This window comes from Exophiala spinifera, assembly GCF_000836115.1.
Source record: "Exophiala spinifera strain CBS 89968 unplaced genomic scaffold supercont1.2, whole genome shotgun sequence".
NCBI classification, from domain to species: domain Eukaryota; kingdom Fungi; phylum Ascomycota; class Eurotiomycetes; order Chaetothyriales; family Herpotrichiellaceae; genus Exophiala; species Exophiala spinifera.
The window spans coordinates 1,514,750-1,540,914 of NW_015622514.1; the positions used below are offsets into that span (position 1 = coordinate 1,514,750).

A 26,165-nucleotide genomic window follows, 5' to 3' on the forward strand; every position below is an offset into this window, starting at 1 on the left:
ATGAGGATCTGCTCCGTCGATGCGAGCTTCATGCACACCTCGCCCTCCGTGGCCAATACGATCAGGATATCTGTCGCTTCCCATCCCACGACGGCTACGACCTATGCTGGGGGACGCACCGTCTCAAGACCCTAGGAAGCTCTAATCGAGCCAGTGAAATCAGCCTCAATTCCCGGAAGGGTCTCGCCATGAAGCTCGATGTTTACCTTGAACCAACTGAGCCAATGGCCACGGAGAAGCACATTGTTCATGGAGAATGCGGGCGTCAGATCGGCATGCCCACAATCCAGACCTTGAGACGCACAAGTTGAGGAGACCATGTTGTCTGTGGTTATATAATGTGGGCATCGTCCCTGCCATGTCTCCGGCTGCAGGCTCGCAAACCCTCGGCCTCTGATCACAGAGATATCCAGGTCCGAGAGTACGGCACAAGGACTCTCTGACTAGCCCATCCAAAGATGGCAGCCGTCAAGGACGGTAGTGGCGGAGTGCACATCGAGGCATCAGACACCGGGCTCGAACACCTCAAGGATGTCGGCCTGCGTGATGCCACACTCGCCAGTGGCGCTCTCGAAGGTACAGCTCAGGAACACAGCATGGGGGTCTTTCAAGCTCTGAAAACATACAAGCGCGCGGCGTTCTGGTCGATCCGTACGTACCCCAACTTGGCTTTTCATCTGCTGCCCGAGAGGGTCTCTCACTGACTCACTGACCGACCGACCGACTGACTGACTCTCTCTGCCGTCAATGACAGTCATCTCTACGACCGTCGTCATGGAAGGTTACGACGTGACGTTGATAGGTTCGTTCTTCGGGTATCCAACCTTCCGCCGAAAGTACGGGGCGTACCTCAACGAAGAAAGCGGTTACCAGATCTCGGCGACGTGGCAGCAGCGCTTCAACTGTCTCGGGGCACTGGCCAACATCATCGGGGCTTTGTTCAACGGATGGGCCACGGCCCGATGGGGACACCGTAGGGTGCTGATGTTCAGCCTCTTCTGGCTGACCGGGTTCATCTTCATTGTCTTCTTCGCGCCCACGATCGAAGTCATGCTTTTGGGTTCTTTCTTCTGCGGCATACCTTGGGGGGTGTTCGCGACAACGGGACCCTCGTACGCGGCCGAGGTCACACCGCTGGCCATTCGAGGCTATTTGACTGCCTACGTCAACCTTTGTTGGTGTATAGGGCAGTTCATCTCCGCAGGGGTGCTCAAAGGTCTCGTGAACAACGACACACCGTGGAGTTATCGCGTTCCTTTTGCTGTACAATGTGAGTTTTCTGAGTTCTAAGCCTTCGTCGTCGTCATCCATGTCGGCAACGGCACGGCACATGGCACGCTTCAATATGTTGTCGTATCTAGTTTTCTTGTCGTACCTCACACACACACACACACACACACACACACTGACATGTCTCGTTCTTTCTTTCGGACGACGTCAAGGGATCTGGCCCGTCCCCCTCTTCATCGCAGCGTACCTCGCGCCGGAATCTCCCTGGTACTTTGTACGAACGGACCGGATCGAGGCCGCGCGCAAATCTCTCGAGAGACTCACGGAACCCGAACACCACGGCGACATCGACCCGACCCTCGCCATGATGGTGCACACGAACAAACTCGAGATGCAAGAGCGGGCGGGCGTGACGCTCTGGGACGCGTTCCGGGGCACGAACCGCCGCCGCACCGAGATAGCGTGCATGGGCTTCCTCTCGCAGATCACGAACGGCGGAGCGCTGTGCTACTCCGGGTCCTTCTTCTTCCAGCAGACCGGCATCAGCGCGAGCGCCGCCTACGCCATCTCCCTGGGCGGCACCGGCATCGCCTTCGTCGGCACCGTCATCTCGTGGCTGTACATCTACCGCTGGGGCCGCCGGACCATCTGGCTGGTCGGCTTCAGCTTCCTCGTCGTCATCCTGTGGACCATCGGCTTCCTCGCCCTGCCGCACCACCAGACGAAGTCCCTGGCCTGGGCACAGTCGCTCCTGTGCATCGTCTGGCTGGGCGCCTACTCCATGAGCGTCGGCCCCATCATCTACACGCTCGTGTCCGAGATCGGGTCGACCCGCCTCCGCACCCAGACCGTAGTGCTGGCCCGGAGCACCTACTACGTCGGCAACATCATATGCGGAGGTCTTCTCCAGCCCAAGTTGATTTCTCCCGGTGCGTGGAACGCAAAGGGAAAGACCGTATGTTTCTTTTTTTTTTGGTTTTTGTTTTTTTGCTTGTCATCCCTCATTTTGGGGGGGCGAGAGGTTTTCGCCGCCGCCGCCGCCGCCGACCCCCATCCACAGGAGAAAGCGTCACTTGTACCTCCCATATCTTGATCGGAAAAGTGCTGATTGACATCCTCCCCCGTTTTGTTTTTTCCGACAGGCTTTCTTCTGGGCAGGCCTCGCGACCTTGACTTTGGTCTGGGGTTATTTCCGCCTGTTCGAAACAAAGGACAGAACATTTGGCGAACTGGATTTCATGGTACGTGGTTGACTGGGTCAACTTTGGCCCTTCCCCAAAAAGGACCTTTCCGAGGGACCTTTGGCCTTTTTAACATTTTGACGTTTCGCAACCCTCCCAACAAGTCCCCGAGTTTCTGGAAGTTCAGGGTACTGACGTGTTGACCGATACACACGCGTTGTGCGTGTGTGCGCGTTTTTCTTTTTTTTTAGTTTCAAAATGACGTCCCGGCTCGCAAATCGGCCAAGTATCAGATTCGGGAAGAGGAACTGTACACCGCAGATGGCGATGGAGATGTGCAGAAGAAGCCCTCCTGAGCAAGGATGGTGGTTTTTCGTCATCGTGAGCCTCATGGCGCAGAGGGATCGGGTCACTGAGACTGAATTTGAATTTTGAACCTGAATGAGAAATCTGGAAAGTGAAAAGGGGGGAGGATGAAAAGAAATTGAACGAATGCTCACGTTGGGCCGATTGGTGTTTCTATCTTGGATACCTGAGGTAGACAGAGAGAGAAAGAGAACCAAGGATGGGATCAAGGTTCGATGATGAATTTAATTGTCTGGATCTGACTAAATCAACTTTGACAATCAATGTTCATTCTTCCACACTTACACAAACACAAACACACAATTACAATTGGCGAGGACACACACATGATACTAATCAATCAATACAATTCAAATGGATACAATACGTATACAAGAGAAACCCCTATGGGTAAAGCACTTGTCCTCAGTGCCATCTCAGGTTCACCTCCTCGTCTCTCCAAGGTGTTTCCTCGTTGTATATCTTTTGCCCTCATTTGTCTTTGATTGCCAGATTGTTTACTTGGACTCCTCGTCTCAATCTCTTCAATCTCCATCAGGACGATATCCTAATGAATCAGCTCCACCTTGTCACTCTCGTCCCCCGCTCCATCATATAACAAATGAAATATGTAGTGGCATAGAACACGTCTGATAGTCCTATTCCCTATGCTTTGAATCATCCCCGCCCATTCCACCACATGGGCTGCTATCATCATTTGTTCACAAAGAATGATTTTTCGCTCAAGCATAAAGCTCATTACTCCGTGCGATGAGTAAACATGACAGAGTTGCAGATCGATATTTCCAGTACGATCAATAAAGATGACCAGACAACAACGCCCTGCGCAACGAGCCTAGGCCCATTCATTCCTCACATCTGAGTCGATCCATATGCTGCAACAGCATTGACCCTGACAAAGAAAAGGCGCGCATTACAAAAGAAATATTGTTGTAAAATTGGCCTCTTGGGGTCACTGACACGCAATGGAGCCAGTTATACCCATTGTAGAGGACCAAGTCGAAGTCGAAGTTGAATTGATAGACAATTTTCAAGGTTGTCTTGGGGTAAAAACCATCACAGTAAGAGTCCACCGAAACCGAGCCAGCGTTGCCCATGCGGCTCAAGGTCATAAGTCATCATCAGTGGAGAGGGGTGTCGTAAAATAAAAGATCCCAAAAACGCCAGAAAAGATACCGAGGAATTGTGCGAGTGCCGTGCATCCTCGAGGAAAGTGTCGAAGCCGAAATGCCGGCACCGTAGGTAAATTCGACGACACCTTCGACCATTATAAATTATACAGACCCAAGGCTCAAGAGTGCTTCAATTGCAGCTCTTTCTTGGGAGTTGTTAACGCCGGCGCCACTTGGAAATGAATAAGGAGTTGAAGAGTTGATCGGAAACGGCTTCGCTGGAGCAGTACGAGCGATCTCAGCGGGAGTCTTTGATCGCGGCCTGGGCCGATAAGAGTAGGTGGCAATAGGCTGATAGAGCCGGCCAGGGCCAGAAATGGATCTGCCATTGTTCGGCAACGACCTTGCACGAAGAGCTTCGGCGCCAATGCTGGCCCAGTCTTCCTCGTCGGTAGCGTCGCCCTCTCCGAGATCTTCGTCGAGAGGATCCTCGGCTACGGACGATACATAACCGCCTTCGTCGCCGTCCAAAGACATCTTGTCAGCTTCATGCTCCAACATGTCTTGGTCCTCATATTCCATCTCGGAGTGAGAAAAGACGGCCGAGTTCCCGGTGTAGCTGGTGCCGAGGTCTTGGGATCCCGTGCGCCAGGATCTCTGGCCAGGTACCTGTAGACCAGGCTGAGAGTAGGATGAGGGTAGACTGCCCGGAGGTGTCATGGCAGTGCCCTGGCGCTCTCGTGGCGGCTGGCCCTTGATGCGAGCATCCCATCTCCCCCAACCCACTTTGTCGAAAAGGATATCGCCTTCTCTTTCGATATTGCCACCCTTGCCCTCGAGCGCAGCCACGACCAGACGACGAGCTTTGGCCGAGGTGATGCGCGAGAAGCCAGGCACGGTGGTCGTCAGATAGCCCATGATGTGTCTAATGGCCAGAGGACCATGGGACAGTAGGATGTCTGGCAAGTGGTGTTTCGCCAACATGCCAGGGGTGATAGCGCCAGCACTGTCCAGATCACCCAAGCTATCTAGCGCCTCAGCGCTGAGCGCAGTCGGTTGATTGGTATCGTTGACATCGTGGAAGTCAACGTCTGAATCAACGGCGGTGCTCTTTGGCGACACGGGGCCATGGTGACGGCTGTCGCGACGACCGTGGTTGCGTGGAGGGAGGTTCGGAGAGATGGAGTTGGGAGGAGTAGGCAACATGCCCGAGTGCTTTTGGGAGACGGCCGGTGCAGCAGTGAAGTTGTCCCGACCGAGAGCATCGCGAGGCTTTGGAATATCGACAGATGCGGACTTGCCGTTGAGTGCCATACCAAGGGCCGACACGGGTGCGGGAGCCATGCTTGTTGTTTCGTTGGGAGGATCGTGTGAGAGATGTCTGTTGGTCGCAGAGTATATGAGTCAGCGCTGTCTGTATATTTGACTCACTCGAGAACAGTTCCGCGACGCGTCATAGACGGATAGATGCAGCGAGTGTCCCAAGTGAGAGATGATAAAGGATGGCTCACCACACGATATTCTTCAACAGAAGAAGCAACGATAGCGCTTTGCGTGGAGTTGGGCTGGTTGGCAAGCGGAGGTGGCGCGCGAAGGTCGAGTAACCACAGTGGTGATGTTGCGACACAAAAAGCGTGGTGAGTCAGAGGCGAGTGGTGGCGATGCGAGACGACCTAGACGGTGGTCTCTTGGGCAGCGATATCTTCCCTCGATGTAAGGAAGATGTGAGAGGGAGGAAGAAGAGGGACAACAGGAGAGAATGGACGTTCTTGATAAACAGGAAGCGGGGGATGCAGCTGCAGTTCAGGTTGGGAGGCGAGATGGATGGTTCACACACATGCACAAGTCGATAGGTGCAGGTGGGTGGAATGATTGGCGTGTACGAGAACAAGGCAGGAGGACTATAATCGGAGGAGTTGAGATGGGAGCAGTGCAAGCCTCCAAGGATACTATTAGTGAGCTAAGGGCGCCCAGGAGGCCACTGAGGCACCGATCGAGAGGGAAGCTTGGATCGCCTACAAGGCAAGGTTGAGGCTCACCAGGCCCTGGCCAGTCCGGGATGTCTGGGTTGTGCCCGGGCAGCATCGGGGGCTGGTGCGTCTCAGGGACGCCCGGAGAGTCAATAAACCGGGCATGGCAGAGACAGGCTCACTAGACACTCTCCGGAGCATCGGAAGATTCACCCACTGCACACAGAACGATTGCCCCTTCCTTGAGTACGGTATTATCATTAGTGCGTGCACTCGTCCTGGCCTCTGCCCTCTGCTGTGTGTCTCTAACGAGGCGTGTCGTCCGTGGTTCACGTAGTTCGTGAATCCAAAATCAATGGGGTCCATGATGGCGTCGACATCCACCCAAGGAGCCACTTTTACAGAATCATGGACTGTAGCTTCACAATAGAGTTTCCTCCAATAGTCGATTCCCGTCCCCGACACATGGCAATGTTGATCGCCCTTACTCGAGACGTTGCAGGTTTTTGTTCGAGGGTTGGCACTCCATCTGTCCGTACTCATACTCACATAATGAGAACAACCATGGCGGGTTTCATTATCGTGCACCACTTGACCTCAGCGGCTCCATAATAAGACGAGAATTCGACGCACCTTGTGACCGAGTCTTCCTGGCGCATCGCCGTATCTTATCTCGGAAAAACAAAGTTCCTCGTGCTCGTATTCAATAAGGTGCGACTTCCAACCCACAATTGATAACGAAAAAGGCGCGGGCCACACACGCTCCCTCTTCTACAACATCACTGATCAGTCTACCCGTTGTCCCGGGCATTTGCGGAGGTGTGGTGCCACCCTCTTTTGGAGAGAACTGGATATTTTGACCGAGCAGTATTCCTTACGAGTACGAGGGGGTAGGGAGAGTGCCAGTACCCCGTACGGAGTAGTTGTATGTAGACTCGCTAACCCTTTGCGATGATCCCCCAAGGCTGCGCTTTATGACGTTGGGCCGGTCCTTCACGGAGTCCTCCTACCACAGGTATTGTATTTTGCGTGTGCGGTGGATTTCTTGCTTCTCCCCGGCGATCACGACATCGTCAATTTGTTGTTTCACCCTTGACTTCTTTGCCAGCCGGGCGCCAGGACAGGTATGACGAAGATTGCCCATACGTTCCAGGTACGGTTAAGAAGACCTACCGATCATCCCGCTCGATGCCGGAATGTACTTGTACAAACTTCAAGTACTAATGAATGAAAATCCAATTCCGTCCGCTTGTCAAATCCGCACGTGGGTGAATCCTGGGGTCACTGATTATCCCTCGCCTCTGACCTGAAGTTTAAAGGGCTACGCAGCACAGGTACCACGACGACAACAACCCCACCCGCTGTGAGCAATTCATCAATATAGGCCTCTCCACAGAGAGCCACTTCTGGAGACTCCGTTGCTGCCCCATTCAAACGGCAAAATTCGCCCTGGTCAAGGCAGACCACGATCTTGCTACCAACACTGTGATTCGTGCCGTTGATGTGCCCTGGAAAAACCTCAACGGAGCCACAGGTTGTGTGATGTGTCATGGGAAAACTTCTTGGTCTAGTTCAAAGCACGCAAAAAGAAAGCGAACAAAACCCGTGGCATTCATTGATTGCAGTAAGAAATCCGAAATGAGTACGAGTACCATGAGACAATTCACGGTTTCAATCTACATGACTAGCTTTGACTATACACTATGAGATCATTATATTAACCTCTCGTCCAACTATAGTACATCAACGCGTGCCCCTGAATGGCCGCATTCATTGATATCATGGGCAAGATGACCGTCAACACATTAGAGAAACAGATACTGTAAAAAGATCGCTGGGAGGAGAAAAATGACAATGGTCTTTCCGCCACAACATGTCCAGTGGTGACAATCACATGGGATCCTTCAAGTCGCCTTTCCTGTTCGCACTCACATCGTCAACCGCCGACTGTCTCGAGATTCCAGGACCACCGAGGGCACGGAAGCCGCTGGCGGAGGAAGGGTTGGAGACTCTCCTATTACGTCGTCCGCCCAAGATTCATGTTTCATCGCCGGCGTCGGATAGTGAAACGCGTTGCTTTTCCAGGCTGTCGATACGGTTCGGAATAAGGCTTTGTTCTTCGCTGCAGACCGTGTCTGGGTCCTGCCAGAGCCTGGCATATCAGCTGGGACCTGCTTGATGGGGGGCTTTCGTGCAACGTCGTCGAGCAAGTATTGGTAGAGAATCCGAGAGAACCGATTCGAGAGTCACCGATTAGGGGTGCCTAGATTCAACCAGGACATGTCATTGTTCTCGGGCGTGCCGCTTCTTGCCCGCGCGTGCGTAAAGTAGTCGCGAGCCTCCTGCGTTCGGCCGTTGACTCGAACAAGAGGCGCTTCAGCTGTAGTGATGCTACCACCATCGGGATTCATGCTTCGGACGGAATTCGGCATGGGGAAAGATGGTATGGACGAGCTCTGAGTACCGGTTGTTTCCTCCGAGGACGCTGTCTGCAGAGGCATGTCTTGCGTCTGATAGTAACTGCTAGGAGGTCGAAGCGGTCGCTGAGCTGGGCCACCCCAGGTGTTCCCCACCGGTGTCCACGGCATATCGCTTACACTCGCAGGGATGCCGCTGGAGAATGCACCGTCGATACGTTCGTCTTCGTAGTCCTCGTCAGAGTCGGTCATGACTGAGCTGGCACGGGAGATGCGAGCAGGTATTCCCTCTGCTACCTCAAGTCCTCGTGATTGAGGATCCGGAGGACCATGTGCAAGTGTAGGACTTCCTGCCATAACTGTATGAGCTTGGAGCGGATTGCCGTGGCTGTCCCGGAGAACAATTTTGGTTGATCTAGCTGTGGTTGACCGTGTTGAAGTTTCTGGTACACCAGAACCTGGCCAGAAACCACTTTTGCCTCGACTGGCACCAGAGCTCCTCCCCCCAAAAAACATCGTCCTGTTGCCTGTCTGTGGGTCGCTTTGGAAATATTTGCCCCAACCTTCATCAGTCTTGCGTTGGGAAGCTTTTCTCGCTGGCTTAGCTACAGCTGCTGCTATAGGTTCTCCGACAGGGGTGGCTCGCCCCAGCTCGATACTTGGCCTTGGCTGATAATCACCAAGAATTGGATTCATCGGTTTGGAGATGGATAGAGGGTTCTTGTCACGTTTGAAGAGTGCTTGTCCAAATCCAATCCCCGAACCGCGGTACCCTGGCGTCTGGACTCGTTCTGAAGACACGCGTCGAATGAGATATTTGGGGTCGCTTTTGTTTCCTACCATGGCGGTGCTGTCGGCCTCCGTGATCACAGCAGAAGGCACCGGGCTCCTACCCATAGGTTGACCTTGCCGAGCCAGAGGTTGCAATCCCTGTTCCTCAAAATTGTACTCTCCGCTTCTCTTCTTGTCGTCTCCGTATCCACTTTGCTTTTCGGCCTTTTCTCGTTTTCTACGAACAGAACGGAGCCACAGGAGAATTATGATCAGAATGGCAGCAAGGCCACATATACCCCCCAGCACTCCACCCAGGATTGCCAGCCCATTGGTTTTATGAGAGGATGAGCCGGGAGCACTAGTCGGGGTCGACGTTGCGGTTGAGGTAGATTGTGTACTGGAGGGACTACTGAGTGGTTCTTGTTGTTTCCCAAGTAACGATGTCGTCGAAATCCAACTATCACCAGTTTGATTGAAGAAAGCCACCGAGTCGGTAGAGCCCCCGACGAAGGCCACTAGGCCATCGTCGCCTTGTACCAAGTCGAAGTCGGTTCGAGAAGTCGAGGGGGCCAGGCTATCATTGTAACTCGGATACGTGGCGAGAGTCACGTCCCTCTTAGCTTTAGAACCTGAGCTTGTGAAGGGTATAGGAGTTGGCGTCGGAGTGCTGCCTCCAACAGTTTCGCCAAAGTCTGCAAGCTGGCCTCCGGCTTTTAATAACACATTTGATGTGATGTTGGGAACATCCTGTCCCAGATTGAAGGTTTGTAATATTCTGCTATTGTCGTCCAGCGTCAGTATGGCGCTCTGCGCCACTGAGGAATTCGGAAGAGGGTCAGGGAGGGACAGTCCCAGATTTTGCCAGCCATCTTGAGGACCAAAAGTGAAAATATCGGTATTTGTTGAACTGCCACCTGCCATGAAAGCTCGATCCTCACCCCATGGTAGCATGATTGGCTTCGTGGTCGGTGGAGCAATCGAGCTATAAGCCAGCACACGATAGGGGGGATACATCTCTAATACAAATGTTTCCGAAGAGAGACCATCATAGCCAGTGACTTGAGAACCGGCATACACCAAGATCGAGGACGAGGCGTTCATGTAGACAGCCCCATGGTTAAGCCGATTCTGGGTGACCTTGACGGTGGGGGTAATAGTCTGCCAGGACTTGTCTGAGATCGAGAAGCGCTGTAAGCCCGGATAGTCCGAGGAAGACGCATTGGCAGCTCCTCCAACAACATACAGGGCGGTTTTTGAATTGTCTCCATCCACACCGCCCTTAACACAGGCGGCTCCTTCCACCGCGACGCCGTTTTCCACTTGCTGCCATTGCGCGCCCTCTTTCAATTCCAGTGTCTGAAAAGCGTCCGGAGAATAAACGTAGATGATACCATCGTGGATGATCGAGCAGTGATTTTTGAGGGCAACAGGAGGCTTTGGAGCTGACATCTCCAGGCCGGCCTTGTGTCCTCCCCGTTGTCACGCAGTCTTCTTGTCAAGCTCGTCTCTGCGGACGCATGCCGAAATCGACGACGTACAGGGGGTCGGGGGTTAGAAAAGACCTGCACTGCAGGTTGCTGAAATGCTGCAGATATCAGCGAGTAGACGCCTGCGCACAACGAGAACCCTGGTTGCCGTGCAGGGTGCGCGACGGTAGGATCTAGTATCAATAGGGCGTAAGAATATTGGATGGCGCCAGGACGTGGTTATTTCGCGCAACAGTTGTGGTGGATGTTTCTCCAGCGACACAGTAGGGCCCTTCGGGAGCGCGTGTGCTCGGAGCTTGGACCAGCGGTTTCTGGGACGGAGTGTCGTAACTCGGGACTGACCCCAGGAAAGGGGGCAGACTTCGCGCACGCGCAAACGAGGACAGTCAATTCGAGCTCAACTCGAGCGATCAACGAACGGCCGTGTGCGAAAATGGAAGAAAGGGGTGCTGCGACCTTGCGGAGTGAAATGTTAGCGCTGCTCGGAAACGCGATGAAGATGATGAAGATTCGCCTACTTGGTAGCCCACGTAAACGGCGACCGAGATTGAGACGTGCGAAAGACGCAAAGATACTTGCTTTCGACAAGGCAGAGTTGGCGTAAGCGGTGTCCGTCAGAGGCTCCTGGACACCAGGATGATTTTGAGTGTGGTGGAGTGAGTGTCACTGGTAAATGAGACAGAAATCCGGTGCTGGGTTGATCCCGTCGAAGTGGGCCACGATGAGCAGACGCGACCAGCGATGAGCGGCGCCAGGCGAAATAATCACTGCCTTCAGCCTCGCAGTCAATGATACTTGACGGTAAGGAGTAATGAAGCTCTTCTATCGGATGCTATGGAGTCTGGAGAGGAGTAGAAAATTCGAGCAAGAAAAGTAACAAGGCACCAAGAGGCTGGCGGCAACAGGTATGGGAAAGACGGGGAGCAGCAAGTGTGACGGTGGACTACAGGTCGCTTACGGAGGAGACTAGCACCAAAGAAAGCCGGGAGGACAGTGAAAAGGTGAGAACTTCGTCCGTAGAAGAAGATTGGCGTAGAAGTGTTTCTCGTGCACCCACGACTGCCGGGATCCGTACAGTACGTGTATAGAGTTCGGTTTGGCCAACAGTTCCAGCCACTCGGTAGTCTAGGAAACTCTGCTTGTGATGCTTCTCAGCACCGCCGGCGCAGGACCACAAGATGGAGCGTTGGGAGCTGTGCTCGCAGACGCATGCATCCATGGAACCCGCCTTTGAGCCAGACATACTCTCAGATTCCATGTTTGCGCCTACATGGTCCGGCTTGTATGGTCACACAGAGAGGGCGGCATGGGAGAGACAGACGGTGAATCTCTGAAGCGGGAGGGATCACTAACTTTGGGAACTCCGTTGGCTCACCAGGCTACCGAATCTCGTCGACTCAAGTGCTCCAGGTGTTTCACAGTGTTTCCCGAGTCGCGGAAGTGAGAAGAATCACTGGGCACTACGACAAATGCGAGCTGCCAATGAGCCACAGACGCAGGAACATGACACTGCAAATCAGGGGCAAACAGCGCCAGTCATCCGGCACTATGCCAAAAGGGGCACAATAGCTTCAGTAGGTGCAGTAGCCTCAGGCAGGGGTCCTTGTCTTGTCGTCGAGACCGGAGCCACTCGTCCCCGTAGACTTTTGTCAGGACAATACAGCTGCCTGCATCATGCCCGTCGCCACGTGGAAAGGACCTAAATGTAGATGATACTGCTCGGTACGGATACAACAACACCAATGCAAATGATAAAACTTCGTTCGCTGCTCTTCCGAGACTCTTGAAACGTTGGCCACGCAACATTCAGCACTCAACACCAGGATATATTGTAATGATCACTCCTACTTCAGCTGTTCGCGACGACGGATCGTCCGTTCCTGGCATTGTCCGTCTGAAACTATTCTGCCGATCCATTCGTCTGCTTCGCCTTCCATTGATGTGCCATCGCCAGCAGTTTCGACATCTTCGCCGCACTCTCATCATCCGCCGGGAACACGTAATCAATATACTCCTCAAATCGATCCTCTTCGATCTTTCTCCTCTTCTTGACCTTGCGTGGCATCTGTTTCTCAATCTTCTCAATATCTTCGGGTGATCCGTGAGTCTGTTCAAATGAGCGCCACGCGTTTAGCAGGTCTACTCTTTCCTCCTTCATTGACTTGGATTTAAACAAATCATGTGCGCGTTCGAAGATCTTGCGAGCCCTTGCTTTTGCATCTTCGCTTACTTTCTGTTCCTCGCCTTCGACCTCCGGCTCGTTGGGATCCGGGACGTTGATTTCGAACCGCGCGTAGTTGATCCATACCTTGACGTGGTCCGTCTTGCTGAGCAAGCGTTCATATAATGCTCGAGCACGGTCATACTGCTCTTCATATTCCTCAAAGTCGATGTACGCTTTCCAGACCAGTTCCGGCATGTCGAGGGTAGGTTGATCAATAGCCAATTCGAAAATCGCCCTGGCTCGTTCCAAGTCGTCGAGTCCTCGCTCGAGCTCAGCAAACTGAATCCATGACTGACCATTGGACGGGTTCCACTCGATTTGCTTTTCAAAAAGAGTCCGACACCTCACAAACTCGAACAGCTGCTTCTCAAGCTCAATATAACCTCGGAAAAGGCTATCTTTGGGACACATGCCGATCGCTTGACCAAGAGTCTTTCTTGCAGCCTGTAATTGCATCTGTCGAATTTCAAATTGTGCCTTCATAAGCCAGATCTTGGCAAATGTCCATTTCTTATGTGGGATAAGCTTGAGGCATTCCTGATAGACCTGCCTTGCCCGTTCCACGTCCTTGTTTGTCATTTCTTCCCATAAGGCGTAAAAGATCCATAGATAGATGTACCTTCTCCAATGACGCTTCTCCTGGGAGGGTGGGATCTGTGCAATGGCCCGCTCGTACACATCTCGTATCCGATCGACATCACCCCCAGCTTCTTCCAATTTCGCAAGATCAAACCATACATCGTAATTCCGTGGGTTGGTCTTGAGTTGTTCCTCATATTGTACCCGGCGTTTCGCGAGGATCACATCTTCAACTCCCTCGCGATTGCCGAATTGCTTCTCGAATTGTGTGTAAGCTTTATGCAGTGCCACTGACTGAGAACGTGGTAACCTGTCCAGTGCATACTTGTAGATAGCTCGGGCCCGCTCGTACTCTTTCAGTTTCGCTTCGTATCGTGCGTATGCGATAAAAAGTTTCTCGTCCATGAAATCATCACCTAGACTCTCGATGGCGACGCCGAACACGTCGCGCACCAATTGGCTTGTCCCATTCTCTTCCTCGAACTTCGCCCATCTGATCCAGTTCCGGGGTTCGGGGTGAACGACTGTAAATCGCTCAAAAATAGCACGAGCGCGATCATATTCTCCATATCTCTTCTCAAGTTTAATGTATGCTAGCCAAGCTGTCTCATCAGGTTCCCAGCTCATCCAGCGTTCGAAGACTTGTCGTGTTCCAGGCACATTCCCAAGCGTCTCCTCCATATAGACATACTTGTACCACAACTTGTCGATTCTAGGCAAGATCGTAACCGCCCTGTCCAGTAAATTCCGTGCATGGTTGATATTCCTGGTCTTCATTTCTGCTTCGATGTACCGAATCCACAGCTGCACATTGGTGCTATCCACATCCAGCGCTCGCTCGAAGATTGACCTCGCACGCCGGAATTCCTTTTGTTCTAGTTCCCATTGCGCGTATCGCATCCAACTGTTCATGTTGATTCTGTTGCGGCGTACATAGTCTTCGAACTCCTTCCTCTTCCGGCCTTGAAATTCATGGAGTTCTTCGAGATCGGCGAACCGCTGTGTCGGTGCTTGGAGGCCCGGCTCCTGTCTGTCCACGGCTTCACGCAGAAGCTGTTCGGCAGATATCTGAACAGGCGCGGCGGCCTTGTTCTTGACCCGCGGAGGGCCTCTAGATGAATCCATCTTTGAGGAATGGGGAGGATTCACACTCTGTTATGGAAGCGTGCGACGAGGTTTTGAGGAGAAGCGAGGGTAAGGATATGGAGGGTTCAAAGGTAGAAACAGTTACGCCCGCTCTGGTTGCCGAGCGATGTCGCTTCTGAACAAAGAAAATGCTGCTGGTAAATTTATTCGATGGAATGAACTTTGCGCTTGACTTTCTTCTCTAGGCCAGGCGTCGACTGCGGAGAAATGCCAAGCCAAAGCGTTTATTCCCCCGACTACAGGTACTTCTTAATTCACCTCTATTACCCCGACTTTGATCGCCGAATAGTCTTCGAAGGGCAGCTTCACCAGCAATGCCAAGGTCAAAATCCCTGCAGAGGTGGCCTCCAAGTGCCCACGAGTATGAGATAGACTAGTCTTGGATGTCGGACTGTACAGTGCATGAGAGTAGCCGGGCCGACGGCTTAGCCGATCGGAGTCCTGTTCGACATGCCCGAGTATGTACCACACCGGACACGGAGACGCCGTAGGTGCATCCATACGCGAGGGGCCATAACCACGGCGGCTGCCAGTTCCCCCCAGGCCAGTCAATGTTAACAGTGCAAGATCTCAGAGCGAGTGTTTGTGGGTAATCACGGTGAGTCACAATGCGAGTGGGCTTGATATACTTTAGTCTACGTACGACGAGATGCAATGGCAGTAAAGGGATTCACAAATTTTTTTGCCGGTGGAAACTCTCAGTGCCATACCGCTGAAGACTCTGTGAAAGAGAATCCTGATTTCCAGGAGAACGCATTGTGCCCGAGCTTTTTGGATTCTCAAATCTTTTGTCAGACCATCTGTCGAGTGGGGATAGGTGTTGTTGTCCTCGAGACGAGAGGACGACCAAGCCCTGTCTTTGTTGGAAGGATCAACCTCTGCAATTCCGTCCACTTGGTGTGCATCGTGAACCTGAGAGCGGCACCGACCAATCCTCGATGCATGCTCAGCTAAAGGACCCATATCCCGGAGTGGGTGGGTTGAATCTGTATGCGAAGGATCGACGTGCGCAGCATCAGTGAGCCCAGTATCAAGTCTCAAACGAACCCGTCGACACGGGGAGAAGATCATCTCGACTAAAATGGCTGGGGAAATCGCGGCTAAGGCTTTGGACCCCAGGTATGGCAGGATATTCAGTGTTCCAGAAGCTGGACAGATAAGGAACTCCCTAGCAAATGGAGAGAGTTGGGAGAAAATGTCCAAATTCGGTTGCAATGAGAACACCAATGCCAAAAACGTCGAATCACGAAGAAGAAGAACAAGAAGAAGAAGCGTGTCGGGAAGCTTAAAGACGAAAAGGATGATCGGCAAGGCACCACCGTGAAGCAGAGTATTATACAGGTCCTCACAGGCTCTGTTGTCGGAGCCTGTAGAGCCGTTGCGTACATCGGGATGTGGTGGCTGCTGGAGAGCTTGCCGAATAGGCAGAAGCTGGACCTTTGCCGAATCATCCTGGACTCACCCCAAAAGTCTGCGCGATAGTGACAAACAAGAAGGAGATGACGGCAACAGACAATCCCCAGGTCGTTCAGCTTCAGAGTGCCGACAGAGCAGGAGCCCCAAGGTCCTGGGAAGCTCAAGACGGTTGCAGCCACCACCAGTGGCCGCCGTCTAAGGGGTGAAACTATTCATGAGGGAGGCAAGCTTGTTTAGGATTGTGCCCTTTACCATGAAGGCTATAGAGCGGAGCAGACACAACTACCCAGCTTATAGACTCGCCTTCAGGAAGAAGAAGCCTCGCCCTGCACGCTGGATGCCTGCCAAACAGACTGATCTCTACGACCGGAGACAAAGAGTCTATTCCGACCTTGTCATTAGCACCCTTATGGTCTCGCGAATTAGTAAGTCTATTGAGATCCTGGCATGTCGTTAGATCTTCTATTTACCGCGTCCGGTTGATTTAGTTTCCCATTTGACATTGTCGGTTCGAGATGGGCAGTTTATGGCAGGTTAGTGTGTATCAGCTGCTGGGGGGTTTACTCAGACGAACAATAAGCGAGAAGAACTTTCTGGATGGCTGCTTGATGTTGAAGTGAGGACATCTCGAAGATCCTCACTTATTCTCTTCCTGGCCCGGTCGTCTATGTCCTTGGCGATGGAAGCTGTCGGAACAAGCTCCCCTGAATCATTGTGCTGAGTTACGAATCATTTTGTACTTATATACATCTAATCTTCATAGCATGCATGCCTTGTGGTGGCCTTCCCTCTTTTTCGAGCTCAAGAACGGTACTAACACTTTACTGACACGGTTCCTTATTTCTGACACGTGTCGCTATTTTCTGACATGTCTCGCTCTTTTCAATAGCTGTTCCTGTTTTTGACAAGTATGTCTTTGAGGACTGTCTGGTTACCGAAAAGCGATTTGCACGTGTTTCATTACATTACGAACTGTATTGATACTGTAGTAGTACAGTTCCTTGAATCCTTATCCTCCCACTATGGTACAGATGCCGATAGTGTTGTACAGTATTCCAACCCCCCATACTATCAGTAACAATACCAAAAATGCTCAATCGCGCCTCTAGACTAGCTCAAGGAGGCTCATTCCGTAAGAGAGGACAGCCCGCTGTTAGCCTGTTACTTTAACGCCAGTCACGCCGTCTCACCATGAAATGAGGCGTCCAATGCTGAAGATTGGCTCTGCAAACCTTCTTCCACTGGAAACACAACTATTTAATCCCCCGAATCTTATCAGACACCCAACAAGGTTTACCGGGTACTTCGCCTTGACTCCGACCGCCTCTAAAGTCCTGCAAACATGTGCTTACCTACAGTTCTTCTCGTGCACGGAGCGTGGCATTCTCCAGCGCACTTCGAGGCTCTGACAACTGCGCTTGAGGGACACGGCTTCAAGACTCTCACCGTCGCGCTTCCGAGTGTGCACTACGCTGCGCAAGGCCGTCCGCCACCGACAAAACTTGCAGCAGACGTCCAAGCCATTGCCAGTCTGGCTGAGACAGAACTTGATGCCAATCCGCAGACCGACCTTGTCCTACTAGGCCACTCGTACGGTTGTGTCCCAGCCTCTTGCGCGGTCCAGTCTCTTGACAAAGCAACCCGACGTAAATCGGGCCACGCCAACGGCATCACTGCCCTGTTGGCGATCTCTGGTGTCTTTTTACCCTCTGGCGCGTCCCTCTGGGAAATGGGGGGAAGAAAATTCCCGGCCCAGATGAGCGTGTCGAAGCAGAGGTTTCCCGACCCGTCAGGCAATGGACCTGACGTTGAGATAGTGTTCACGACCCCCATTGATCGTCCAGGGCCGATTCACCTAATGTACCATGACGTCGAGCCCAAAGAAGCCGAACGATACGCGGCGATGCTCAAACCTTTCATCTTCAACAATCACTACTCCACCGTGCCGTACGCAGGATACCTCGCAGTGCCAACATTCTATCTTGTATGCACCGATGACCATGCACTACCATCTGCGGTACAGGAGATGGTAGTCGCGGGAGCAAATGCAGATGTTGAAGCGAACGGTGGAGTTGCAGACGTTGAGGTTACCAAGATCCATAGTTCACATAGTCCGTTCCTAAGCCACGTGGCAGAAACAGCAGACTGGATCAGGACATCTGTGAGCAAAGTCAAATAGCCACTTGCTTTAATAGGGGCCCAGATGAAATTGAGCCGTACACACGGACCGCGAATGTTCCAGCAGAACCGAAACGGGCGGGAGAGAAATTTGATAGAGACTGGTCTCCAACGGCAGTATAAGTATAGCATTAGATCTTGACTATCACGCACGTATCTAGACTTCTTTATTACCCGCCTCGGCCGGCCGCCTTCTGAATGCTTGATACTCTATCGAACCAGAGCCGCCATGAAGGGTTAAATATTCTTCAGCCTGGATGAAGTGTGGAATGAGTCCGATGATGCTTATCACCAAAAATATGTCCATCCTTTCTCACAGCCCTGCATTTCGATTTAGCGTTGGACAGCGGCCCTGCAACGCTTGCCTTGACCGTCAGGTAGACGGGCCATTATCAGCGCCATCGGGGTGGCCGTCCCAGCTTTGAAGAAAAGTAAAAGCCCCAGGTTATGAGTTCATGAATTGGTACTAACAGCAGTGGGAATATGGGGGAAGAACAGAAATAGGAGTAGAAGCCTTGCGTCGTCAACCAGCTCGCGGACAACATCTACAATTGTGATAGTCCTGTCCCGGTTTCACCTACTGGCTGGGGTGAGGTATACTTGAGCAGCACATGACCTTCCATCAGTGCAGCTGACACTAAACTAAAATAAACACAGAATCAGTCTTCAGAGTTGGGCCAATATGAGTCTGGAACTGTTGACTCGCACAAGCGAATGGACAGTCCCACCGTGGAGTTGTGAGCAACAGTTCGCGGGCCGCGTTATTGGCGTATCTTGAGGCTCTAACGTTTAGTAGTCGGGTGAGTTTATCTCACCCGCTGATATGGAAGAGACGAAGGCTCGATGTGGCCACTCTTACGCTCCAAAACTAAATGCGCTGAAATTGTGACACGGACTTCGGACTTGGGCTTTTATATCGTTGAATCACCTTTTAGGATCCCGTACTCTCAAGTCTAGGGAACGCCAAACTCCCCAAATCGGAGCGGAGGCAAGGACGTCAGTGACCATGCTGTCCAATCTCTATCAATCCTCATCAAATTTCCATGTCATTCCTCTCAAGAGCGATCTGAGAAAGGATACCCTCATTGGCGCTGAAATTGCCTTCAACTACAACGCAGATGGAGGTGATGACTCCAGACTCTCTCGCAGGCTCATCGATGTGAAGGACTTGACCGAGAGCGACCTCTCTCTACTGCGACAGGCACTTTTTGAACACTCCGTCATTATTTTCAGAAATCAGCAAGGGGTTGACCCCAACACGCTACCGTTACTTGCAGCGATATGGGACGACCAAGTACAAAGTCACCATTCAGGCGAAATTGCTGCGTTGACTGCTACCAACAACATTCTATCCAAAAACAATGCTGCACGCATACCTCGAGCAAAGGAAGTGACGATATTAGGACAAGGGAGCTTCGATGGGTACGAAGGTATACCCACGCTCAGGCTACGGCATGTTGTAAGTACAGCATAGTCTCGAGTCCGGCTTCTTCAAGAGATCAATGTATCCTCGATGCTTGTTGGCAGCAACCATTGAGTGTTAGAGACACCGACCAGGTATTCAAATATGTGCTGAGCTTCATCATGTCCAGAACCACCTCGAGTTTCATGATCAGCCTTTATCACAGGAGGAGCTTGGCCAAGGTTATACAAGGTTCTATCGATTCCATTGTGATGCTCCTTTATACGAAAAACTTCCCGGGAAAGTCACCATTCTTCATGCTCTAAAAGTGCCTAAGTCCCCCCGACAAAAGATCAAATTTGAAAACGGACAAGAGCTTGAGTTGGATGCAGGCGCCACGGCATGTGAGTAGTTCCTCTCCTGACTTGAGACATGTCCCACCCGGAAATTAATCGTATCTAACATACACTGCATCAAACAGTTGTCTCGGGAGCTCGTGCGTTTCAACTGCTGACGCCTGAAGAGCAAGAGTTCGCGCTCAACACCATCGTCCAATACGCTCCGCGACCTTACGAATGGATTCAAAACTGCAAGGCGACTTCAGATGGTCTCTCTATCGTCACGACTGGACTAGAGAAACCATTAGAAGAATTGACGCCGTGGGACCCGGAGAAGGTGCAGGCTCATCCGGTAAGCACTTAAACAACTGATACGTGCGCTACTAAGGCTTCTGAATGATAGATGGTATGGAAGAACCCTCTGTTTCCAGACCGGCCGCATTTACAGATTCTGGGCATGTGTGTTAAGTCCCTGATCACGATCGACCCCAAGACGAAGGAGAGGAAAGTGATCGATGACCTTGCCGAAGTACGGAAAATTTGTCACTCATTTCAGAAGAAATCCATGGCACCGTCGTATATCTACGCTCACACTTGGCGAGACGGCGACTTGGTCGCTTTTCACAATCAAGGTGTATGGCATACGATTACTGGCCAGCTAGGAGATGATGATGAGAGAGAAACTACCGATGCGACTGAGATAGCGAGAAGGGAGGTCAACAAAAGGCTGATGTGGCAATGTACAATGGCGAGTGGCGTGCCACCAGAGCCTTTCAACCAGATGTTGAAGACGTTTTAGTAACCTGGTTCTTCTTCATGCATGATAATGGTGTTGTGGACGAACTATCGCATTTTTCCGCATAGAATTGTCATAGACAGTTGTTCGGCAAGGCCTGGTGCAGCTTCGTTCAGGTTTTTATATCACTCAATCATATCCTCGAAAATGGTCTATATTTACCGGTGTATAGAGAGACAATGCTGGGGATAATACCAATAATTGTGAACAGGACGTGGTGAAAGATACTGCTCTCTGAAGTATCTGTCCTCGCTAAGATGAACATACACGAGTCATACCAGCTACACAATTTCCACACCCAGACTTTCATACGACTCATGCTCAAGTTTTCTCCGCATCCAAACTTTTGCATGTGCCGACGTACCTACAACAAACCAAAACAATTCACACTTGCTTAAGCAGCTGCCTGCGCGACAACACCCTCGCCGCCATGTCTACGCTGGCTGATGAGCTCCTCAATGATTTTGAAGACTCCGGCGACGAGAACGAGGATCAGACGCTTCAAGATCACGAAACAGCCGACGGCCTCAATGGCACTCATCACGATGACAGCGAAGAGGGCTTGGCCGAGGATGTTGCAAACGATGGAGCCATGGAAGAAGATGAGGAGGAGAAAGAATTCGTCTCTGCAGACGTTCTAGAGGATGAGGACGAGACAAAGGCCAAGGTCGAGAAGATGCATTTGGGAATGGTTCGCGATGTGCGAAGTGTTGCGGGATTGATGAAGATTCTACAACCGGTGCTAGATGTAAGTTCTTACCGCTCCTGTATCCATGTCTTTGTGGTTTACATTTGTACAATCTAGTCCTGACACTCTATCCCCGTTAGAAAATCTCCCATTACCAGAACCTCCCTCCGAACCTGCGAACCTCGACCGTAGGGTCAATCGAGGACAACCCCGAGTACCATCTCCTGACTCAGTCGAATTCTCTGTCGACTCAGATCGACAATGAAATCATCCTTGTTCATAAGTTCATTCGCGACCATTATTCTACACGCTTCCCCGAACTCGAGACACTGGTGCAGAATCCCCTGGACTATGCGAAGACGGTGGCTATCATTCGGAATGGGCCACTTGAAAATATCAAAGCGCTGGCAGACTCTACTGATAATCTGGTCAAGGCAACTCTCAGATCAGTTCTCGATGGGCCAACGCTCATGGTCGTGACGGTTGAAGGCACGACAACGAAAGGCCAACCCTTGAGTGATGCAGAGCTTGAGACAACATTACGCGCATGTCAGATGGTAATTGAGCTTGATCGCGCCAAAAAGATTTTAACAGAGTATGTTCAGTCAAGGATGAACATTTTCGCGCCCAACTTGACGGCCATCATCGGCTCTCTGACCGCTGCTCAACTGCTCAACTTTGCTGGCGGAATAAAAGGCCTCGCAAAAGTCCCAGACCGGAATATTCCTGCGATGGGATCAAGAAAGCAAAAGCAGAGTGGGCTTGCCACAAATGTTGGAATACGCCAACAAGGGTTTTTGTATCATTCCCCGCTGATTCAAAGCATTCCGAACGATCTCAAAATTCAAGCCATGCGCATCGTCTCGGCGAAGCTCGTTCTTGCGGCACGTGTCGACAGTGTACACCAGGCCCCAGACGGCTCGACCGGAGAACAACTTCGTGACGACTGTTTGCGACGACTAGATAAATTGACCGAACCTCCACCAAACAGGGGTCCTCGAGCTTTACCTGCTCCCGATGACAAGCCCAGCAGGAAACGAGGTGGTAGGAGAGCCCGCAAGGCGAAGGAAGCTACGGCCATGACGGAATTACGAAAGCAACAAAATAGAATGGCGTTCGGCAAAGAAGAAAAGGAGGTTGGCTACGGCACTGGCGAGGAAACTGTGGGACTGGGCATGATCGGTCAATCCAATGACGGGCGCATCCGTGCGACCCAGATTGATCGTCGAACAATGGCCAAGCTCAGCAAGAAGAATCCCGGATGGGGCGGTTCTGGTACGGCAACCAGTCTGAACAGCGGCATGAACACCTCGTTGAAAGGGTTCGGCATGGGAGGAAACACGACTTCGCTTCGAGCATCAGGGCTCCGCACAAGTGGAGTGGGGGGCACGGCCAGCTCTATTGCCTTTACGCCAGTGCAAGGTCTCGAGTTGGTCGATCCAAAAGTCCAAGCCGAGCTCAAGAGGAAGAGAGATGCCGAGAGTGCAGGGTACTTTTCGAGTGGAACCTTCACGCAAGCCAATGCCGGGAAGAGCGAAGGTGGTTTCAAAGTCCCTTCGTTACCCCCTTCGAAGAAATCGAATATGGGCCCTCCACCAACTCCGGGCAAGTGAACAGCACCGGAATAGTATGACAAGATCATTGCTCTTTGCATAAGCCCATTGATTGGAATGGCTCGTTCACGGATTGATTGCCTACTTGAGCCACATTAGCTCTGTCGATGAGCGACTACCGATCGCACTTTGGGATGGCCTTGACAAAGTGGTAAATGGCAATGACTACATTTGCGAGAAGGACTACAGCCTGACCATACGCAGGTAAAACGACTCTGAGCAGCTATGATACCGGGTTGGGCTCTGTCTGTGCTCATACTGATCACGAAACGTCTCTATCCAGATAATCGAAGAATCTCTACAGACGGGAGAACTTCTGCCAGTATCCTCACGTGCAATCTCAATATCGGCCACTCTTCGAATCACCAGGCGGGATTTATCGTCGGAGACTGCAGGACAAGCGACCACCCATCTACGCTCTGGCATCATTGCGACTATGATATCTCCGGACGGGGCAAGAGAAGGGGCCGCGGACAGACAATATCGTCTCTTGGCCCTATGAATGAATGGCAATGGTTAATTCGCCAAGAGCGCTCACGAAATGTACGGGTGTTTGGGGACGTGAGCAAAGACGAGAGAGAGCATCGAACTACCACGGCGGTCGGATTGGTCCAAAGTATCGTGGTGTGTGTCGTCTGCTGGGCCCGCGCAACTTTCTCAAGCAGTCTCTCTCTCTAAGTGGCTTCCCTCGCCCCATGGGTACTGTGTTTCCACCGTGTCGTGCTGTACCATGCATGTGAATGGATGCGAGTTCCGTGTACGCTGGAACCCAAGTTGCTCTGTATGGGCCAAAAATTCGGCTCGATCCTCAGAGCCTCTTCGAGCCGCGTAGGGAAACCAGCACTTTGGGCAGACCCATTGCACACAAGGTCTGTCTCGAGTAAGCCTTTCGTGGCCTAAGTATTGGCACGGACGGGCCAGCTCGAATCTACTCTACCAGGTAGACAATAGGTAGACGACCAAAGAGAACGGTTGAACAAACAGGTTTACGGAAATAACGAGTGAATCGTTGGTTGATTTGTGTCCATTGCTTGCTAGCAGCCTTAGGCAGTTTGTTGTACAGTACCATTGATGGTACACAGTGTAGGTGGCCATCCAAGCTGACCTACCGCTACCCTCAGCTAGATAGCTATCACTTGACACGATGGCCAGTGGTCAGCACCAATCACCATCATTCACCTCCCTCTTGCTCTTCCTCCTCCTCCTCCTCCTCCTCCTCCTCCTCCTCCTCTACCACCCCGGCCCTTACCCCTGGGTACACCTCTACTCCTCAACTGCTCAGGTAACTGATTCACGACACCCCTTCCACTCTCGTACAGGAGGCCGATCCCATTCTTGATCTCGACGGCGGCAGAAAAGAATATCGTCGGCACCACCTTGTTGTCGTGGTCTTGCGGTCCACCGTGTTGTTCATTCCCCATCCCATTCCCGTCACGGTCATCACCATCACCACCACCGTCAGTAGCCTCCTTTGAATCCCTGGTATTCTTGATGGCGGCGGCGGTGGAGTTCGAGACAGCCACCCCTACTCCATCAGTCAAAACGACTCCATTCTCGCTCCTCCACCATTTCATTTCCGGCCGTTCAGCCAGAGCGCGCCGTATGTCGACGTACACCAAAATCTGGGCGTCAGAGCGCATGCCTGAGATGACTTTATTCTTCCCCAGGACCTGGTTTAACTCTCTCGAGGCGGCACTTTCACCTCCCTCTTTACCTATGCCTTTGCCTTTGCCTTTGTCGCTGGTGCTGGTGCTGTGTCCGTCGATACCGTCTGCCGGGGTGTCTTCCGTCGCGCCACCGTGGCCAACAGTGGTAGCACCAACCCTCTCCATGACATCTTGAAAACTAGGACCCGTGGCGAAATGGACATGGTTCCTGCTCATCTTCTTGAGCCCCCCACTGACGAGGATGGCGTCCCAGGCGCCGTAAAAAGTCCCGTGAACCACCGTCTCAGGAACGGAACTGGGGTCATCGAGCGTGATTGGCGTGAGTAGATTCTCAGCCTCGACCGCGGCCATGCTATGTCCCTGCGTGGCGCGGATGAAGAAACGTTGAAGAGCGTGAGCGGTGTCGTCAGGTAGCTGGCCTCCGTTTGCCCTTTTGAGATTGTCGTACTGTGAGACTGCACGTTGCGTTTCCGTTTCGGCTTCGGTCTCCGTGTCGGCGTCGTGGTCTGGTCGTCCTTGTCTCTGTCCTTGCTCTTGCTCTTGCTCTTGCAGCGCCCGTTCGGGTTCCCGGTCTAGATCGTCACCGACGTACTTCAGAGCAAATCTCCTCTTCTCGTTGTTCAACACCACGTTAACCACCTCCTCAAAGGTGACGCGAGGCTGCATGCTCTTCAACTTCTGCCACGCAAGCAAATGGTCCATCCTCACGTACCCGTGATTGTCAATGGGGATGCGTTCCTGAGCCGCGGCGTGTCGAAGGAGACGAGAAAGGGCCTTTGAAACGAGGACTTCTCTGGGCAACGAACCATTTTTGTTGTGGTGGTGGTGGTGGCTCTTTTTGCCTGCTCCTCCCCCTCCTCCTCTGCCGCCGCCACGACCATTCGAAGAGCCTTGTTCCTCTAGACGGGGCATTTTGAAAGTGATCTGGTCGTTCTGTGATTTTTTGCTTTTCCTCTCTGCCAGCTTTGTAGTCTTGTCTTTCCTCTCCGATGGTTGGCGTAATTCTGTCTTTTCTTAGTGCCGATCGGTGTAATTTTGCGGAATCTTCTCTGGCGTACGTTCCGACGTTTGGAAAAGAAGAAGAGAGAGAGGGGGGCCCGTATTGAAACTCTGCTCCGCACTTTGCCTTCCCTTACCAAGTAATTCCGACTCTCGTCCCAAGTATTTGCTGGTTTTGCGCTCCTTCGGATGGACCGTTGTATCCACGGACGCGCATACAAATAAATGCACACGATGGATATTCACCGATCTCCTCCTTGTCCCTGTGGCTGGATTCTGCTCTGACCTTGCCCACCTAAGGTAGGTATGGTAGCCTCAATGAGGTACGTGGCTGAAAAATCCCAATGACTCTTACCTACTACCCACGGAGCACCCAGGTACCTTAACTCACTTCACCCCCCGTCGACGAAAATGAGTCACAGAAGTCAGGCTTCCGTGACCACGCGACGGTCGTCAATGACACTCGCTGCCGCCCTCTTTCCCCCTCCACTCTGCGAGCCGAGCAAGTGTGAACTAACTTGACTATCGTCTTGACACGACCGAAAAGCGATGTCGGGTCGAGAGGACTCGCTTTGGGTGCTT

General features: G+C 52.1%; 8 protein-coding genes across 8 annotated transcripts; 4 read left to right on the forward strand and 4 right to left on the reverse strand.

Annotated features, from left to right (window-relative positions):
- Positions 1–458: 458 nt before the first annotated feature.
- PV08_02843 (uncharacterized protein) lies at positions 459–2,767 on the forward strand (the record flags this gene model as incomplete). Its single annotated transcript, XM_016377201.1, has 5 exons — positions 459–651; positions 755–1,270; positions 1,443–2,185; positions 2,373–2,471; positions 2,663–2,767. The coding sequence occupies 5 exons, from the start codon at positions 459–461 to the stop codon at positions 2,765–2,767; spliced, it is 1,656 nt and encodes a 551-aa protein (XP_016238771.1).
- Positions 2,768–4,051: 1,284 nt separating this feature from the next.
- On the reverse strand, positions 4,052–5,233 carry PV08_02844 (uncharacterized protein; the record flags this gene model as incomplete). Its single annotated transcript, XM_016377202.1, has 1 exon — positions 4,052–5,233. One exon carries the CDS (start codon positions 5,231–5,233, stop codon positions 4,052–4,054), a length of 1,182 nt encoding a protein of 393 aa, XP_016238772.1.
- Positions 5,234–8,105: 2,872 nt separating this feature from the next.
- On the reverse strand, positions 8,106–10,499 carry PV08_02845 (uncharacterized protein; the record flags this gene model as incomplete). Its single annotated transcript, XM_016377203.1, has 1 exon — positions 8,106–10,499. The coding sequence occupies one exon, from the start codon at positions 10,497–10,499 to the stop codon at positions 8,106–8,108; it is 2,394 nt and encodes a 797-aa protein (XP_016238773.1).
- Positions 10,500–12,437: 1,938 nt separating this feature from the next.
- On the reverse strand, positions 12,438–14,465 carry PV08_02846 (pre-mRNA-splicing factor clf1; the record flags this gene model as incomplete). The annotated part of the gene is made up of 1 exon (XM_016377204.1): positions 12,438–14,465. One exon carries the CDS (start codon positions 14,463–14,465, stop codon positions 12,438–12,440), a length of 2,028 nt encoding a protein of 675 aa, XP_016238774.1.
- A 2,779-nt stretch (positions 14,466–17,244) lies between these two features.
- On the forward strand, positions 17,245–18,081 carry PV08_02847 (uncharacterized protein; the record flags this gene model as incomplete). The annotated part of the gene is made up of 1 exon (XM_016377205.1): positions 17,245–18,081. One exon carries the CDS (start codon positions 17,245–17,247, stop codon positions 18,079–18,081), a length of 837 nt encoding a protein of 278 aa, XP_016238775.1.
- Positions 18,082–19,086: 1,005 nt separating this feature from the next.
- Positions 19,087–20,619, forward strand: PV08_02848 (uncharacterized protein; the record flags this gene model as incomplete). The annotated part of the gene is made up of 4 exons (XM_016377206.1): positions 19,087–19,539; positions 19,673–19,886; positions 19,964–20,172; positions 20,224–20,619. The coding sequence occupies 4 exons, from the start codon at positions 19,087–19,089 to the stop codon at positions 20,617–20,619; spliced, it is 1,272 nt and encodes a 423-aa protein (XP_016238776.1).
- A 427-nt stretch (positions 20,620–21,046) lies between these two features.
- PV08_02849 (uncharacterized protein) lies at positions 21,047–22,917 on the forward strand (the record flags this gene model as incomplete). Its single annotated transcript, XM_016377207.1, has 2 exons — positions 21,047–21,364; positions 21,445–22,917. 2 exons carry the CDS (start codon positions 21,047–21,049, stop codon positions 22,915–22,917), a joined length of 1,791 nt encoding a protein of 596 aa, XP_016238777.1.
- A 1,175-nt stretch (positions 22,918–24,092) lies between these two features.
- PV08_02850 (uncharacterized protein) lies at positions 24,093–25,496 on the reverse strand (the record flags this gene model as incomplete). The annotated part of the gene is made up of 1 exon (XM_016377208.1): positions 24,093–25,496. The coding sequence occupies one exon, from the start codon at positions 25,494–25,496 to the stop codon at positions 24,093–24,095; it is 1,404 nt and encodes a 467-aa protein (XP_016238778.1).
- Between the last annotated feature and the right edge of the window lie 669 nt (positions 25,497–26,165).